The 20,488-nt window shown below is 37.6% G+C and overlaps 1 protein-coding gene across 4 annotated transcripts in view; it reads right to left on the minus strand.

Annotated features, from left to right (window-relative positions):
• Positions 1 to 20,488, minus strand: part of SUGCT (succinyl-CoA:glutarate-CoA transferase) — a 768,109-nt gene that overhangs the window by 726,718 nt on the left and 20,903 nt on the right. For all 4 annotated transcript variants that reach the window (XM_055590750.1, XM_055590749.1, XM_055590751.1 and 1 more), the window contains exons 5-6: positions 19,975 to 20,025; positions 11,106 to 11,226 (exon numbers count right to left, since the gene is read on the minus strand). In XM_055590750.1, coding sequence (XP_055446725.1) covers positions 11,106 to 11,226; positions 19,975 to 20,025 — 172 coding nt within the window. The remainder of the gene's footprint in view (positions 1 to 11,105; positions 11,227 to 19,974; positions 20,026 to 20,488) is intronic.

Consider the following 20,488-nt stretch of genomic DNA (forward strand, 5'->3'; position numbering starts at 1 on the left):
AGGTATCACCTCACCAGTCAGAATGGCCATCACTAAAAAACCTGCAAATAACAAATGCTAGAAAGGGTGTGGAGAAAAGGGAACCCTCCTATGCTGTTGATGGAAATGTAAATTGGTACAGTCAATCAGGAGAACAGTATGGAGATTCCTCAAAAAAACTAAAAATAGAATTGCCATGTGAGGAGCCTGGTAGGCTGCAGTCCATGGGGTCACTAAGAGTTGGACATGACTGAGCAACTTCACTTTCACTTTTCACTTTCATGCATTGGAGAAGGAAATGGCAACCCACTCCAGTGTTCTTGCCTGGAAAATCCCAGGGACGGGGAAGCCTGGTGGGATTCCGTCTATGGGGTCACATAGAGTCGGACATGACTGAAGTGACTTAGCGGCAGTAGTAGGTGGACCTAGAGATTAGCATACTCAATGAAGTAAGCCAGAAAGAGAGAGATAAATACCATATGATATCACTTATATGTGGAATCTAAAATATGACACAAATGCACCTATCTGAAAAACAGACTCACATGAGAACAGACTTGTGATTGCTAAGGGAGAGAGAGAGTAAGGGAGAAAAGGATTGGGAGTTTGGGATTAGCAGATGCAAACTCATAGACAGAATGGATAAACAACAAAGTCCTACCATACAACACTGGGAACTATACTCAAAATCTTGTACTAACTTATAATGGAGAAGAATCTGAATATGTATACCAATCATATATATTTAATCAAATCACTCTGCTGTACACCTAAAACTAACAACATCATAAACCAATTATACTTCAATTTAAAAATTAAAAAAGGAATTCTACCCATGAGGGCTGCCTATAGGAAAAAGTGACCTGAACAGGTAGACTCTATATACAGAAGACCACAAGAAGTCAAGGACTGAAGAGAAGCCTACACAGCTCCCCACAGAACAAAGAGCCACCAACTGAGCTTCAGGCTCACAGTAGGCCCCCAATGCAGGGTTCAACTACCCCCACCAAGCACCAGTTCTTTCGTACCCATTAACCTACTCTTCCCTAAGGAGGCTTGACAATGGAAGAATCACAAACAGCAGCTAGAAACAAGGAAAAGTAGAATTATGGATGAATGAAGAAACTGACTATGCTCTTCCAACAAACACATGCGCGTGCACAACACACACACACACACTTCGGGTTTCCAGGAAGTCAGGCCCAACTTGGGGAAAGGGAAAAGTCATAAGTCTGAAGTTTTGATTTTAGATTGGACTGGACCTTTTAATACTTGAAGTAAAATAACCAGAAAAAAATCTGTAGGACTTTTCTGGATTTCGGCCATGAGCAAGGAAAATGAGTTAGAAGTGCAGGTTTACAGAGGTAGGGCGGGAAAGAATAAAGTTTCCGCTTACATGCCACTGAGTCCAACTTGTATGACACATCTGTTATATGCGTAAGGCTAGAAAGAAGTATTTAAAGATAAAAAGGTTACGCCCTTAGAGGATACAGTGAAGGCATAAAGTCACTTTCTGGAGTCTGTCCATGTCTACAGACAAAATATTATCTCAGTCCCTAACTTTATAGGCTGTGTTTTGAAATCTTGTATTTATGTGCTAAGTTTCTCTTCCCCTGCAGAGATGGTGTCATTGTTTGTTTAAACAATGAGTTTGGTATGAAATGGTAAATATCTTAAACCACACTTTTGCTAGGGATCACTGACTATAAAGTTGGACAGATGATCACAACACTCTAAAATTCTGGGGGAAAAAATATGTCCTGTTAGAAGGGGAACAGCAGAGACACTCATAATTTAGACCAGTAGTTTCCAATTACTTTGACTATGAGGATTCCTTTTAATGTCATCTGTGTATTGTTTATTCAATCTAGAAAGATAGTTAATGAACTCAACTGGACTATTATTTTTAGAGGTTAAAAAAACGTGCCCACTGTTACTCCATCAAACTTAGTTCTGATTCTGTCTCTTCTTTCCTTCTTTCATTTCTTCCTCCCTACCTCCTTCCTTTCCTCCTTCCTTCCCATCTTTTCTCCTTCTCTATTTTTGTCCTCCATCCCTGCTTTCCTCCCTTTCCTTCTTGTTTTTCTCCCCTTCAAAACCTTTATGGGTTTAGAGTGCAGGCAGACTTCTAATTATTCTTTTTTAAAAGATATGGCTATGTGGTGAATATGTAGAAAAAGAGGAGAATATACATAGACACACAGACTAATTCACTCCATAAGAATCTAAGAGCAGCAGTGTTTTGTTTTGTATTATCGTTGCCATGATATGAATGTTGGATGCAGTTGCTAGATGATTTGCCATATCCATTTGGGCTCATCATTCTCTGTTATTGATTCTGAAACACGATGGGAGCCTTTAGTAATCTAAAGAAAATTTTATCTTAATCGTTACTTTCTCAAACATAAACATTATTTCAAGATCAATGTTTATAATAAAGTTCTTCCATGAGTCCATCAGTATTTGATTCCTACCTCTTTTGAAGATGATTTTTGATGGAATTTGAATCCTATCCCTCTACTGTGGAAACCCCTTCCAGTCTGCCTGGCACTTGCACACCTCTGTGCAGTACCTTCTCAAGCATGCTGTTCCCCATTATTTGTATTCTAGGCACACTGGCTTTCTCTCAGGCCTTTAAAGATAGCTAGATCTTTTCTATCTCTGCACATGGTATTCTCTCTGCCTGAATCGTTCATCCCCTGGCTCTTTGCATGGCTGGCTCCTTCTCATACTTTAAGTCTATTAAATGTTACCTCCCCAAAGAGGCTTTCCTTGACCTTCTCATTTACTTATGCACCCCCTACTCTATTAATTTCCACCACAGTACCCTGTTTGAGTCTTTCATAATAGCACAATTGGATGGTACATATACTGCCTTTTTCACTTGTTTATGAAGTGTCTCTGACACGAGGCTGTAAACTCCTTAAAGGCATGAACCACTCCTGCATTGTTTGCCCTGAACACTCTACAGAAATCTATGGAAACTCAAGAAATATGTATGAAGTGGTGGGGGTGGGGAGGAGACAAAGGAAATGAATGAGAAAGGAAGGGAGGGAGGGAATTATGTGGGCATTTCTGAATCATTGGCTGTTGCTATTTCAAATATAAAAAGGTATAAAATAACATAACAAGTACTTATGCACTGCCAGTTGGTTTATTTGACAAATATGGTTGAAGTCCTATGCGCATCCCTTCCCTGTGCCCCATCTCTCCCTCCCCCAGGGGTAATCATTCTCTTAAGCAATTTTTCATTACCATGCATATCTTTATACTTCTAATCACATATGAGTAAAATACCAAGAAAGATACATTTTATATGATTTTAACTCTATATGAATAACATTATTCTGTATATCATGTATTGCAACTTGTTTTCAAAAATCAAAAAGGTACCTTGCAAAAAACTTTTCTTAAAAGAAAATTGAAAATTGTATTTAAAGGGTATATACAATGTTCCTACTACAAAATTAGTCTAGTCAATAACGTAATGTTTATCCTTTTACAAAGAAACAGCAGTGAAGTTAACATGAAGAAAAAATAAATACTTTAAAATGTGGTAGAGAGCATTCTTATTGCTAAATTTGTGTAACTAATGCTCAGAAGATACAAAGGAAAGAAGGTAAACTCAAGATTAAATTGCCCAACCTTCAGAATGGGAGAAAATAATAGCAAATGAAGCAACTGACAAAGAATTAATCTCAAAAATATACAAGCAACTCCTGCAGCTCAATTCCAGAAAAATAAACGACCCAATCAAAAAATGGGCCAAAGAACTAAACAGACATTTCTCCAAAGAAGACATACAGATGGCTTACAAACACATGAAAAGATGCTCAACATCATTCATTATCAGAGAAATGCAAATCAAAACCACAATGAGGTACCATTTCATGCCAGTCAGAATGGCTGCAATCCAAAAGTCTACAAGCAATAAATGATGGAGAGGGTGTGGAGAAAAGGGAACCCTCTTACACTGTTGGTGAGAATACAAACTAGTACACCCACTATGGAGAACAGTGTGGAGATTTCTTAAAAAACTGGAAATAGAATTGCCATATGACCCAGCAATCCCACTGCTGGGCATACACACTGAGGAAACCAGAACTCAAAGAGACACGTGTATCCCAATGTTCATCGCAGCACTGTTTATAATAGCCAGGACATGGAAACAACCTAGACGTCCATCAGCAGATGAATGGATAAGAAAGCTGTGGTACATATACACAATGGAGTATTACTCAGCCATTAAAAAGAATACATTTGAGTCAGTTCTAATGAGGTGGATGAAACTGGAGCCTATTATATAGAGTGATGTAAGCCAGAAAGAAAAACACCAATACAGTATACTATCGCATAGATATGGAATTTAGAAAGATGGTAACGATAACCCTGTATGCAAGACAGAAAAAGAGACACAGATGTATAGAACAGTCTTTTGGACTCTGTGGGAGAGGGTGAGGGTGGGATGATTTGGGAGAATGGCATTGAAACATGTATAATATCATATGTGAAATGAATCACCAGTCCAGGTTCAATGCATGATACAAGATGCTCGGGGCTGGTGCACTGGGATGACCCACAGGGATGGTACAGGGAGGGAAGTGGGAGGGGGTTCAGGATGAGGAATGCATGTACACACGTGGCAGATTCATGTTGATGTATGGCAAAATCAATACAATATTGTAAAGTAATTAGCCTCCAATTAAAATAAATAAATTTATATTAAAAAACTACACTTCAAAAAAAAAAGAAACATAAAAATCTCAAACAATTTAAACTTACACCTAAAAAAATTAGAAAAAGAACAAATGAATCCCAAAGTTCATAGAAGGAAGATCAGAGAGGATAAATGAAATAAAGACCAAAAAGACAATAAAAAAAGATCAGTGAAACTAAAAGCTGGTACTTTGAAAAGACAAACAAAATTTGCAAACTGTTAGCTGACTCACTAAGAAGAATAGAAGGTTCTATTGAATAAAATCAGACTATTGCAATAATCTTGCAATAACTTTATATGATATCAGATGGTTACTAGACTTATTTTATTGGGGTGATCAATTTCATAATGTAAAAATACAAAATCACTATGTTGCCCACTTGAAAGTAATATAAACTGTATGTCAGCTACATTTCAATTTAAAAATTAAAAGAAAAAATATATTTTCACAATACTAAAAAAAAAAGTGCTAAGCAAAATATCATTATACTTATAAACGTATAGAGAAGTGCAGAACGGTCACCTTGGAAAAAAATACTTCTGAAAATATACAGATATGTCCTTTCAGTGATTCTCTACCCAGTTGTACACAGGCAACACTACAGTTTTCTCAAAAAGGGATTTCTAGTGAATTATAGCTTTTTAAACACTGCCCCCTAATGTTCACATGCAGCTTCTTCTGAAATGTTAAGAGGACCCTGCTAATAAAAATAATCAGGTCCTTCCTCCCCTGTGATCAGTCCAGCATTTTTGTCCTGCAGACCAGATTTCACAGACTGAGGCAGTCTCAACCACACAACTGTCAGAATGCATTACAGTAAATCTCCCGGCCATTCTAAGATTACTCTCATCAGTAAGAAGGCCAACATGTGAGTGAGAACAGATTATTTGTGCTTGGAAAGCACTGACAAGACATCAATACTGCTGGGAAACATGAGGCAAGTCCAGGATCCCAATAATAACATGTGCAACTTTAGACTGATCTAATCAGTCTTATTAAAAACTAAAAAACAAACATTTATTACCAAGAATATCAAACTTCTAAAAAAAAGAGAGAAATGGCCCTTGCTTTATATACACACAAACTCATGACTCACAAAGGAGGGTTGCTTCCAAAAGAATCTGTTGAAATTTCAACTCCCTGATGAGCAGATTTGTTCATGACTTTCACCACTGCAAATATGATCAACAACACATGAAAGAGAATAACAAAAATATATATTCTCAAGTAGAGCTGTTCAGTGTCTTGTAGTCACAAAGTCCATGTCATCACTTAACAATGATGTATGTCTAAACAGAAAAAGCATAGAAGCACTTAACGCTAAGTCAAGAAGCCTGAGTTTTAAACCCATTTTCCGTTAAATAGCTGTGTGACCTTAGGTCCCTTAGGTGTTCTGGATCTGTTTCCTTATCAGGAAATAAAAGAGAATGAGCTATTTGAATGCTTTTCTAATGACTGTCAGGAGGTGGGGAGAGGATTATAGAATCAGGAGAGCTGCTTTTTCAGACCACACCTGCCTCTCCACACCACCCCTTCACACCCCATCCCTGTTAGCAAAAAGCATGATACTCCCATTCTCCCCTTAGCTGAGAACCACTAGACTATATCAGGCTTCCCAGTGGCTCAACAATAACGAACCCGTCTGTAGTGCAGGAACCACAGGAGACACGGTTCAATCCCTGGGTTGGGAAGACCCCTGAAGGAGGAAATGGCAACCCACTCCAGTATTCTTGCCTGGAAAATCCCATGGACAGAGAAACTTGGTGGGCTATACAGCACACAGGGTCGCAAAGAATCAGACATGACTAAAGTGACTTAGCACGCACTGGATTATATCATCTATCTCCAAGGCCCTTTGCCACACTAAAATGTTAATACAGGATCTGAGAACTGGAAGAAAATTGAGAAATTCCCGTCACAAAACCAAGTCCAGAAGAACTTTTTATTCTAACCATAGTTAGATACAGCTGTGAAACTTGGGGGAGGTGTGAGGCTTTCCAAAGGGATTAGCATTTTATTTAGCTGGGTGATGTGATGAAATATTTTATTATTCTCAATCTTCACCCTTCCCAGATTCCAGGCCCTTTTCAATGTGACTTTGTAGTTCCTGTCACTGGAATAGTACACTGAACCACCTGTTGGTGTTAGGTTTGGCCAGATGACTTGCCTTGATCCAAGGAATATTAGCAGGAGTGACATGAGCAGAGAGAGGCCTTAAATGTGCTTGTGAGATTTTGTTCTCTTGTGCTCTTTCCCCATGAGGAGAACTTGCACTTGGTAGCCACTCGTGTAAGGAGTCTAAGACATGTGTGGAGCAGACCTGCAACTTGGAACCCAACCTAGCAAGTCTAGATGAACTGAATTCCAGCCAACCCACATTCACAAGAAGGAGAAATAAACACTTACTGTCATGTGGGATTTTGCATTTGGTAGTTACGCAGATTTTTTACAGCAGTAGGGTAATTCGGATAATAGTTCACCTATTTAATATTTTAGACCTCAACCTGTCCATTGTCTTGTGAGAGTCTAAGGAAAAATCTCACCCTCTCTGTCACTCATATAAGTATTGATATACAAAAAACAAAAGTGTGATTACACATCTATATAATAGTACATCTATATAATAGTACATCTGAAAAAGAGTCAGATGTGGTGCCAAAGATCTGCTATGAACAGAACCTATCCCTAGTGCTGAGTCAGAAGAGAAGTTAATGGCACCGGGCTCTTCATCCTATCTAAAATATCAGTCAGCCAAATATTGCAATTATGTTTATTTTATATAAAAATACCACCACATAAGATAATTTACCATGAAAAGCACACTTCATACTGAAGTAATATGTCCTAGTCAAAGTATTATATCAATTAACTGAATGAAGAGAAATAGGGGTATTTTGGTTATTATAATTTTACAGGTAATAAATATTTTTAAAATAACATTTTTGCAGCTTTTACAGTGAAACAAGATTTTCAGATAGGTATTAATTTTAAGATAAATTTACTGAAATATAAGAAGTAAAGTTTGCTTGGTTCCTTTTTTCAATATGTTTTTAATATACTAGTTTCCTTTGATAGCTCAGTTGGTAAAAAATCCGCCTGCAATGCAGGAGACCCCAGTTCGATTCCTGGGTTGGGAAGATCCGCTGGAGAAGGGATAGGCTAGCCATTTCAGTATTTTTGGGTTTCTCTTGTGGCTCAGCTGGTAAAGCATCTCCCTGCAATGCAGGAGACCTGGGTTCAATCCCTGAGTTGGGAAGATCCCCTGGAGAAGGGAAAGGCTACCCACTCCAGTATTCTGGCCTGGAAAATTCCATGGACTGTATAGTCCACAGTGTCACAAAGAGTCGGCCACGACTGAGAGACTTTCACTTTCACTTTTCTGTCTTAGGAAATAATCTAAGGCATAGTGACCTAACAGCAACTGAATATTTACTTCATGGTGTAGACTCTGTACTGTATGTGTGTGCTCAGTCACTCAGTCTTGTCTGACTCTTTGCAACACTACAGTCTGTAGCCCACCAGGCTCCTCTGTCCATGGGATTTTCCAGGCAAGAATACTGGAGCGGGTTGCCATTTCCTCCTCCGGGGTTAGACTCTTTAGGTACTTTAAATTAATGATCATTATATAGTGCTATGGACAAATTATATAAGAAATAACAGACTAGGCCAACAATGCCCTAAGCCCAGGCTATCCTCTGAAAGCGTCCTTGGAAAACGTAAACATAGCATTTACCACTTACCCTGAAAAGTGGTACTCTAAAAAAATTGCAACTATTAAAAACTCTTCAGTCAAGTTTCGATTATTTATTCATTGATTTAAGAAACTCCCTACCATGTGCTCTGCACTGTGCGTGGAACTGAAAATAGAACAAGAGCCGACAGGGACTTCCCTGATGGTCCAATGGCTAAGATTCTGCGCTCCCAGTGTAGGGGGCCCAGGCTGGATCTCTGGTCATGGAACTAGATCCCACATATCTCAGCTATGATCCTGCATGCCGCAACAGATCGAAGATCCTGCAAGCCACAACTAAGACCTGGTGTAGTCAAATAAATAAATATTTTTTTTTAATAAAAGAAAAGAACAAAAGCCTGCAGGATAGTGGATGAGACAGACAAGAAAAGTGGCAAATACAAAATATGATCAACAACAGTCAACCCAACCTTCAGGGATCAAGAAAAAATGTCTGCACAGAAGCAGTGACAACAAAGGTGAGATCTAAAGGGCAAAGAGAGAGTCACTGAGTGTGGCAGAGGATCAGGGTTTCAAGCAATGGGAACATCGTGTGTAAATGTTTTGCCATGAGGGCGAGCATGGTGAATCTAGAAGATGCAAGGAATTCAGGTTCATATATTCTTTATGCTTTATGTTTTTCTGCCTAAACCATCTATGAAAATAAATGCTTTCCTCCCTTCACCTCTGGAGGTTCTCCTCCTACCTCATTGAAAATTCCTTCACAACCTCCTTCACTGTTTCATCATTATCTCCTAAACATCTACTACTTGGAATGCATCAGGCTCAAACACTCACACTCTCCTTTTTCTGTCTACACTCACTCTATAAACGATCAAACACAGGTTTCAAATACCATGTATTTGTTCATAACTATAAAATTTTACATCTCCTGACAATTCGATCCAAGCAATTACCCTACATCTCCTCTTAGATACCTATAGCGATCTCAAGCTAGACTCTTGACATTCCAAATCCAAACTCTTGACATTCTCCCCACCAAAACATCTTTCCACAGTCTCACTCAACTCTGTAAACAGTAATTTTTCTGATTGCTCAGGCCAAAACCTTAGCGTCATCCTTAACTCCAGTCTTTCTCTGATACATCCCATCCATCTGAGAACCTTATCTACTTTTCTCAAAAACCTTCAGAATTCTATCACTTTTCAACTAGCTTGCTATCACCCTAATTCCTAATTCAAGTCCCCATCATCTTTAGTCTGGACTATTTCAATAGTTTCATAACTATTCTTCCACTTCTACCCTGCACTCAACAATCTATTCTCAACATAGTAGCTAGAGTGATCCTTTTAAAAATACATCAGATTGTACCATTCCTCTGCTTAAAACTCTCTATTATCTTACAAACTCACTCAAAGTAAAAGCCTAATTCTTTAAGAGCAGTCCACAAGTCTTTACTAGCCACCATCTCTCTTATTTTCTTTCTATTACATTTCCCTTCATTTACTGTTTCAGCCCTCCTTGCAGGCCCTCAAATATGCCCAATGCAGTCTCAGCTCAGGTCCTTTGCACTTGCTGATCCCTTTGCCTGAAACCCTCACTGCCAACATCTATATGATTCACTCCTTTATTTCATTCAAGTCTCTGCTTAAATGTTCCCATTATCAATGAAGCCTTGTCTCACCTCCCAGTATAAAACAGACTATCCTTCCCTCATCTCCCTTGTCCTATTTGTCTCTAGACTCAACTACAAAAAAAAACAAAACACAAAAGAGAATCTGTTTACTTATTTAATATCTCCCTAACCTAGAATGTAAATCTGCTGTAGAGCATGAATATGTGTTACTCACTGCTGTATCTCAGAACCTTAGAATACTGCCTGGGGGATCACAGACTTGCAGTAAATATATTTGGTGGATGAATTAATAAAAGCTGAAAATATTATCAATTATTCTCATAAATGCTATTACTATAACTTTATATTTTAAGAATAATTTTTAATACTATATCCCTAATTAATAGTTAAGTGCTTATAAACTATGTAAAGATAACTAATTCAATATTTTTCCCTTTAGCCTAAAGACATAAACACACACACACAGTTCACCACCAAGAGCTGAACAACATAGAATACTTTATAGCACTCTTTTTCTTTACTTGGCTTAGTACCTTTGAATATATTGAAATGATATGTTGAGTTACTGTGCTATCTTAGAGCCAATGAATATTTCACCTGTAATTCTATATATGAGTTAATAATAGTACTCTGTTGGTATTTGCCAAATTTCTATAGAAAAATTTCTGGTAAAGAATCTGCCTGCAATGCAGGAGACCAGTGTTCGATCCCTGGGTCTAGAAGATTCCCTGGAGAAGGGAATGGCAACCCACTCCAGTATTCTTGCTTAGAAAACCCCATGGACAGAGGAGCCTGGTGGGTTGTTCAGGGGGTTGCAAAGAGTCGGACACAACTGAGCAACTAACACTTTCACAGGCAGACAAATTCACAGAAGAAATACAAACAGCCAGTAAATATATGAAAAATGTTCGTTTGCATTAATGTTCTTTAATGATTAATTTTCAACAACCTAAAATGGCTTGGCAGGGAAGGAGAGCAGAACCACTTTGAGAAAACCAGTGCTAGTGAGAGGTTTCTTATGTACAGAAAGACACAGAACCTGGAAAACCTCCTCACTGACAAGGGTGTGGGGTGGCAATACCTGTGATGGAACAGTAGACAATGTGAGGTGCAATCTCATCTATATCTTCATAGCCCAGCCCCATCGCAGACAGTTTGCCAGGGACGTAATTCTCTACAAATACATCACAAACAGCCGCAAGCTGAAGGAAGAAATGAAGACAAGTCAGACTTAAGGGACTCCCTAACTTTCAACCAATCCCCACATGAATTCTGATTTCAGTAAACACAATTATCCTCACTTTCTAAAAGCTCAGAAAAATCACAGGAAAAGTAGAATTACAAAGTGTAATTAGATAGACGTGAAGGCTCTAATCAACTACTTGAGGTATGACTGTCAATTAAACAATGGCTATTAAAATGTTCAGTTAATACCATAGTGTTAATTCTGCTTACATTAAATGTAAGAAATATCTAGGCTGTATGGTCTGTCCAAGTATATTCTCAGAAATTTAAAAAATTAGACTATAAGGACATAAAATACATGAAAAATATTTTTTAACTCCTTTAAAACTAAAAACATCTTTACAACCCTATCCTTATCCTTATCCTTATCCTTATATTACATGATACATTACATCATTACAACATGTACATATTGGCATCTAACACTTGTAAACTCTTGTCAATTGCTTTCACACTTTCCAGATGCTTCCTTTCCAAAGAGTTTTAAATGTATTTAATGAATGACTAAAAAAAAAAAATGCTAAACTATAACTCAGTAAATCAATAACTGTCAGAAACAAGACCCCAATTTTGATTCCCAGATTACTACTATACGAAATAGAGGAAAACAAACCACTGAAACCTTAAACTTCTTTTCAAAATCTCAATTGTGTCTACGTATCTTCTGAAAATATCACAAAAATTGTACAACGTCATATAGAAAAATTCATGACATAATTCTTAACCATATCCAAGTGCCTAATAACTATTCAACAATTTTTTAATTGCCATGTAACATAGATACATTCTCACACACACAAACTAATGAAATAGAATAAGTCTGGGCCAGGGTAGACAAACTTTTTTCCATAAAATGTCAAACAACAAATACTTTAGCCTTTCCAGGCCACATACATTCCCCGTCACATATTTACTTTTCTTTAATGATCTTTAACAATGTAAAATTCATGCTTAGTCCATGGGCTATGCAAAACAAATCGGACTTGGTCCACAGTCTGCCAACTTCTGCTCTAGATGGAAAATAACTGAATTTACATAAACTTTAGATGGAAACATAAATAAATGGAGTGCCTGTTTGTTATGTTGTCAACAAATTTGGAGTGGATACATGGAACTATTTGACTTAACAAAACTTAGGGAGAGGGGATCTTAGGAGGCATCTCAGGGAAATAAACTGTCATCCTCCAGATCTCCTGAAACAGAGGTACTGGAGATCCAGGTGACCACCTGTCAGAAAAGGAATGATAAATACATTAAGATACAGGACAGAGAAGAACAGATTCCAGGTATGCACTCCAAATCTCAAGCCATACAGACATCCTTTCCAAATTTCAGGTGCCAATTAACTTTTGAGATGCTTCTCATATGGGCAGTATGCTCCAGGGACAGCCCAAGTTGAGATGTGTTTATTTACTGTTAATGATTCTAACAATTCTACCAAGTATTGCTTGGGAAATGTGGAGGGAGAGTGGGTGTTAGTATAAATAAAACACAAGGCTACAGTTACACTTCAATTTGTTCCACATACTGTTCTGAGTTTCTGTCTACTACTTACAAAGCTCTCCTGTGGGCACTAAAGAAAACAAATGACATCAAATACACCTAGGCTTCTATACCAGTCATCTCCTGGCTGCAGAACTTGAATGGCACATATATTAACAGTATAGTAGGCAATGGCACCCCACTCCAGTACTCTTGCCTGGAAAATCCCATGGGCAGAAGAGCCTGGTAGGCTGTAGTCCATGGGGCTGCTAAGAGTTGGACATGACTGAGCGACTTCACTTTCACTTTTCACTTTCATGCATTGCAGAAGGAAATGGCAACCCACTCCAGTGTTCTTGCCTGGAGAATCCCAGGGATGGGGGAGCCTGGTGGGCTGCTGTCTATGGGGTCGCACAGTCGGACACGACTGAAGTGACTTAGCCTTAGCCATACAGTACCTTATGCAAATGACATTTGATAAATTATTTTTAATTTTAAAAACTCTGGGTGTTCCTCAAAAAGTTAAACACTGAATTACCATATGACCCAAAGATGCCATTCCTAGGTAAATACCACAAATATTTGAAAGCAGGGGCTTGAACAGGTACTTATACCCAAATGTCCATAGCAGCATTATTCACAATAGCCAAAAGGTGGAAACAACCTAAGTAGTCATCAATAGACAAATGTTCCCATCCATAAAGTCGAATCTTTTTAAGTCATACAGAGGAACAAAGTTCTAATACATGTCACAACATGGATGAAACTTGAAAACATTATGCTAAGTAAAATTAACCAGACACAAAAGTACACACATTGTATGATTTCACTTACATGAAATATCTAAAATAGGCAAGTTCATAAAGACAGAAAGTAAATTAGAGGTTATCAGAAGCTGAGCGAGACGGGAGTGAAGAATTATTGTTTAATGGATACAGAGTTTGTTTGGGGTAATGAAACATATGGGAAATACATAGCAGTGAGGGTTATACTACATTATGAATGTAATTAGTGCTACTGAATTGTGTGGTATAAATGGTTAAACCACATTTTTATGTTATATATGTTATACCACAATAAAAATTATTTTTGTAGGCATTTGTATTTTTAGATTTAAAGTTTTGTAGGGTATTTGTATTTTTAGATTTCTATAGGATCATAAGTTATATTTCAAATCACATAAAATAGTCAGATGAATCACAAATTCATCTGAATTTGGTGAATTCAGATGATTCATCAGCTTCCAACTTGATTTGATCAATTTTCAGTAAGACAAGAAAATAAATGTAATGAATAAGCTATGCTAATACAAAAGTATTCAGAATGGATAAAGTAAACAAAAAACATTTTAAAAACCAATATACATAATATTATGTTTATCGGGAGAAATGAGCATACAAGGACATAAAGAGATTTTATATTATATGCTAAAATAGTGATCTTTTGCCCATGAACAGACATTACTTGTGTAACAATAGAAAAAAAAAATTAAGCTAAAGAGAGCTGTGCTCTAAAAAGAGTCAGTAGTCTGACTCTATAAAGTTATAAGAAAAATACAGAAAAGTTGAGTTTAGGAGCTAAAGAGTTCTACTGATAAAGATGCCCAGTAACTTTTTAAAAAATATTTATTTCTTTATTTGGTTGTGCCAGATCTTAGTTACGGCACATGGGAACTTCTGTCTGCAACCTGTGGGCTTTTTAAGTTGTGGCATCCAAACTCTTAGTTGCGGCATGTGGGATCTCGTTCCCTAAGTCAGGCCCCCCTGCACTGGGAGTGCAGAATCTTAGCCACTGGGCCACCAGGGGAGTCCCCCAGTAGCTTTTATTATTACACAAGATTTCAATACGTATGCATTTGATATTTAATGATAAAATATCCCTGGAAAAGTACATAGCACATAAGTTATTCTTTTCTCCATTTTATAAACATTTCTTTTAAATAAATGTATACTAGCTACTCGGAGAAGGCAATGGCACCCCACTCCAGTACTCTTGCCTGGAAAATCCCATGGATGGAGGAGCCTGGTGGGCTGCAGTCTATGGGGTCGCTAGGAGTCGGACACGACTGAGCAACTTTACTTTCACTTTTCACTTTCATGCATTGGAGAAGGAAATGGCAACCCACTCCAGTGTTCTTGCCTGGAGAATCTCAGGGACGGGGGAGCCTGGTGGGCTGCTGTCTATGGGGTCGCACAGAGTCGGTCACGACTGAAGCGACTTAGCAGCAGCAGCAGCATACTAGCTATTTTCGAGATACTGATTCTTGGTGAGTCTGCCATATGACATATTCTCCTTCTCTCTCTTGTTGTGAGAGAACTCATTTCAAGAACAGGTATGTTCCCTAAAGTATTAGCTAAGGCATTTGTTAAAATTCTAAACAGTGCAGTGCTGAAATCAGACACATCAGAAATCACCCTGAGTTTTATGGATCTCCACACTATCTACAAGGTTTATACAAGTCAACTGCTTCAGTGGAGACCAAACATTTATCACATTTCCCTGATATAAGAATTTACTATGAAATAAAGTGAGAGGGAAAAACAACTTAGTCCTAGTTTTACTGGTGATCACCTCTTCCTCACTGAGGTGTTCACAAATCAACTAATAATATTCTAGAATTTTGCCCACAATTAAAAAAAAAAAGCACAATTTTGCGTGTTGGAGAAGCCATCATCCTTTTCATTTCTTCTGGGAAAAAAAATCTTTCCACTCACAGTAAAAAAAAAATTAAAATCAACTGAAATACCAGATATTAATTCTGAGTTGTTTTCATTAGATATAATTTAGGAACACATTGGAGGAACAAGACAAGGAATAAAGGGGAATAATGATAATAATTTAACTACATTTATCTGTTTAAAAAAATCATAAAATAAATTTTAAATGTACGTCCAAGGATGTTCTTACTCATATGAGATGTATTCTGCAATCAAACACTATCCCTGAGCTCTACCCCCAGGAGATATCTTCTGAAGGATTTAAAGGCAAAGTTTCATGATGTCTTCTACTTACTTTGAAATGAAAATCAAAACTACAGTGAGGTAACACCTCACACCAGTCAGAATGGTCATCACCAAAAAAAGCTACAAACAATAAATGCTGGAAAGGATATGGCGAAAAGAGAACCCTCTAGCACAGTTGGTGAAAATGTAACCTGATATAGTATGGAGATTCCTTTAAAAAACTAAGAATAAAACTACCATATGACCCAGCAATCCCACTACTGGGCATATACCCTGAGAAAATCATAATTGAGAAAGACACATGTACCCCAATGTTCACTGCAGCATTATTTACATAGACAAGACTTGGGAGCAACCTAGATGTCCATCAACAGATGAATGAAAAAAGAAGTTTGGTACATATATACAATGGTATATTACTCAGCCATAAAAAGGAATGAATTTGAGTCAGTTCTAGTGAGGTAGATGAACCTAAAGCCTGTTATACAGAGCGAAATAAGTCAGAAAGAGAAAAACAAATACTGAATAAAATTTCCAAAATGAATATATATGGAATCTAGAAAAATGGTACTGATGAACCTGTTTGCAGGGCAGGAATAGAGACAGAGATGGAGAGTAGACTTGTGGACACAGAGTCCACAAGGAGAGGGAGAGGATGAGATGACTTGAAAGAGTAGCACTGAAACATATATATTACCATATGTAAAACATATGGTAATGTTTTACATATGTGAGCTAGTGGGAAGCTGCTGTATGACACAGGGAACTCAACTCGGTGCTCTATGACAACTTAGAGAGGTGGGATGGAGGTGGGAGGGAGGTTCGAGAGGGAGGGGACATATGTATACTCACAGCTGATTCATGTTGCTACATGGCAGAAACCAACACAACATTATAAAGCAATCATTTGTTGTGTTTGTTCACTCCATAAAGACATATCTGACTCTTTGCAACCCCATGGACTATACCACACCAGGCCTCCCTGTCCCTCACTATCTGCCAGAGTTTGCACAAGTTCATGTCCATTGAGCTGGTGATGCTATCCAACCATCTCTTCCTCAATTATCCTCCAATTAAAAATAAATAACTTTTAAAAGGAATTTGGATTAAAGCGGAGAGAAAAAAAATAAAAGCTGTCATTCACCAACTGAAAACAAATTTTAAGAATTCATTGTACTATTCCTGCAATTTTTCTGTATGTTTGAATTTTTCCTGATAAGATTTTGGGGGAAAATAAGACCCATGACACTGCTCTACTGGCCATGATTCATACTCACAACACGGATATAAAACTTATGAACAGTATAACTAGCTGAAAGCAATAGATTTATGACCCAAGAAAATCTATTTAAGTTTAGTTACTTGAAATGTACTTCATTGTTATCAATCAGATCTGAAGAGAAACCCTGCCCATAAAGTTACAATTTAAACCTATCACAGTATGCTAGAAGACATAGGCAGTATCCAAAGAGAGTGAGAAAGACAACTCAGCAAATTCATTTCTTTTGGTTAGAATCATACATGTAGGCCTAAAATACTCTAATGTACACTGATGTCTTGAGAGCAAAAGCTATGAATTCCATCTAACACTTTAGATGGAAAAAGCACATCTAACACTTTAGATGAATAACTTTAATGAACTTGTAAAGTATTTTTTAAATCAAGCCTGAAATCTTCACTATTCAGGATAAAATATCAGAATATTCTCTCAGTAAGTCACTTCAGTTGCTCAGTCGTGTCCACCTCTTTGCAATCTGATGGACTACAGCACACCAGGCTTCCATGTCCATCAGAAACTCCTGGAGCTTGCTCAAACTCATGCCCATTGAGGCAGTGATGCCATCCAACCATCTCATCCTCTGTCGTCCCCTTCCCCTCCTGCCTTCAATCTTTTTCAGCATCAGGATCTTTCCCAATGAGCCTGCTCTTTGTATCAGGTGCCCAAAGTTTTGGAGTTTCAGCTTCAGCATCAGTCCTTCCAATGAATATTCAGGACTGATTTCCTTTAGGATTGACAGGTTTGATCTCCCTGCAGCCTAAGGGACTTTCAAGAGACTTCTCCAACACCTCAGTTCAAAACCATCAATTCTTCCGCACTTTCTTTATAGTCCAACTCTCACATCCATACATGACTACTCAAAACACCATAGCTTTGACTAGACGGACCTTTGTTTGCAAAGTAATGCCTCTGCTTTTTAATATGTTGTCTAGGTTGGTCATAGCTTTTCTTCCAAGGAGCGTCTTTTAATTTCATGGCTACAGTCACCATCTGCAGTGATTTTGGAGCCCCCAAAATAAAGTCTTTCACTGTTTCCATTGTTTCCCCATCTATTTGCCAAGATGTGATGGGACCAGATGCCATGATCTTAGTTTTCTGAATGTTGAGTTTTAACCCAACATTTTCACCCTCTTCTTTCACTTTCATCAAGAGGCTCTTTAGTTCTTCTTCACTCTCTGCCATAGGGTGGTATCATCTGTGTATCTGAGGTTATTGATATTTCTCCCAGCAATCTTGATTCCAGCTTGTGCATCACCCAGCCCGCAATTTCACAGGATGTACTCTGAATATAAGTTAAATAAGCAGGGTGACGATATACAGCCTTAACAGACTCCTTTCCTAATTTGCAACCAGTCTGTTGTTCTATGTCCAGTTCTAACTGTTGCTTCTTGACCTGCGTACAGATCTCAGGAGGCAGGTAAGGTGATCTGATATTTCCATATCTTTAAGAATTTTCCACAGTTTGTTGGAATCCACACAGTCAAAGGCTTTGGCATAGTCAATAAAACAGAAGTAGATGTTTTTTTGGAACTCTCTTGCTTTTTTGATGATCCAGTGGATGTTGGCAATTTGATCTCTGGTTCCTCTGCCTTTTCTAAATCCAGCTTGAACACCTGGAAGTTCACAGTTCAAGTACTGTTAAAGCCTGGCTTGGAGAATTTTGAGCATTACTTGACTAGCATGTGAGATGAATGCAATTGTGCGGTAGTTTGAGCATTCTTTGGCATTGCCTTTTTTTGTGATTGGAATGAAAAGCTAAGGCTTAATGAGTGCTAACTATGGCAGGCACCCTTCTATACATTTTATACATATTCATTCAATTCTAACAACCCTAAGAAGTGGGTATTATTGGACTTCTCTGGCGGACCAGTGATTAAGACTCTGCGCTTTCACTGCATGGGTCACAGGTTTGATCCGTGGTCAGGGAACTAAGACCCCACATGCCACTCAGCTATATAAATATAAAATAAAAACCTTTTAAAAAGTAGTTATTATTATTGCCCTCATTTTACAAATAAGGGAACTGATACATAAAGAAGTTAAGTAACCTGTTGAAGTCACATGGCTAGCAATTAAAGAAGGCAGGATTTAAATCCTAGAAGAGAACACTAAGGTATGCCCCTAACCACCATGCTTCCCTGTCCCCTCAAGGAAAGATGCCAAGATCAGGTCTGGATGCATTAACTATCTGAATAAATGTTAGAAAAAGATTGGGCTCTACAGTGATGTAGACCCAGGGTTCAAATTTCAGCTCTTCCCTTTATCAGTTCTGTGATCTTTAGACAATTATTCAAGCCCCTTGAGACCCATTTTGCCTCTTGTGAAAATGAGGCTATAATATGTCATTTACAAAGCAAATTATGAAGATTTAGGAAAATAATATTAGCAAAGTGCTCAGGCCTAAGATCTGATGCAAAGCAGGCACTCAGTCAATAGACAATAGTACCATAACTAAACACTCTGACACCATGGAGAAATGTCATACACAATATACCAGAAATTATAAAGCAAGTTATACTTACTGTAAAAGCACTTAAACTCTTGGACTGCAAGGAGATCAAACCAATCAATCCTAAAGGAAATTAGTCCTGAATATTCATTGGAAGGACTGAGGCTGAAGCTGCAACTTCAATACTTTAGCTACCTGATGTGAAAAGCCAACTAGTTAGAAAGTTGGCTAAGAAGGCAGGAGGAGAAGGGGACGACAGAGGATGAGATAGTTGGATGGCATCACCGACTCAATGTATGAGTTTGAGCAAGCTCCGGGAGATGAAGGACAGGGAAGCCTGGCATGCTGCTGTCCATGGGTTTCCAAAGAGTCCAACACAACTGAGTGACTGAACAGCAACAAACTCTTCAAAGACATCTATAGCAAAATTTCAGACTGCCAACAAAATCATGTTTTAAACACTTTTACTCTGATATTCAAATCCCTAATTACAACCCAGGGGGTAAGATGCCTTCTACAGAGCATACTGTACCTCTTTGATGATTTTCACCCCTTTTGGATCCTTGATATTAACAGCTATACTCTAAAAATTAAAAATAAGCATATTAAAATAATATCATAAAGATGTTTCTTTATGATAAAAAAAATTACTGATAGTTCACTAAGAGAGCCATTCATATCATCAATTCTCTTCTTAAAGTAAATGTATTTTCCTCAGAAAGAAACATTTAAATCATTTTTACTGATTTTATTTGCAATTTGGATATGTTAAAATGATAGCAAGGATTACAGTAAAATAATTTCAAATAATGATCCCAAATATAAATAATAAGCAATCTCCAAAAGAATAACAAACATAAAAGAATCAAGTGATTTCTCTCCTTAATAAAATTATTTCCATTCAAAATCATTATAAATTCTCACAATATGTTTTAAGTTAATAGAAAAGGAAAATAAAAAGGTCTACTGTTTCTATTTGGTAACTGGCAAATGAATAGAATAAAACTTCACTTCTTGAAAATATTACTTATATCCACAAAAAAAAG

The sequence above is a fragment of the Bubalus kerabau genome, chromosome 8 (assembly GCF_029407905.1).
Source record: "Bubalus kerabau isolate K-KA32 ecotype Philippines breed swamp buffalo chromosome 8, PCC_UOA_SB_1v2, whole genome shotgun sequence".
Taxonomy (NCBI): Eukaryota; Metazoa; Chordata; class Mammalia; order Artiodactyla; family Bovidae; genus Bubalus; species Bubalus kerabau.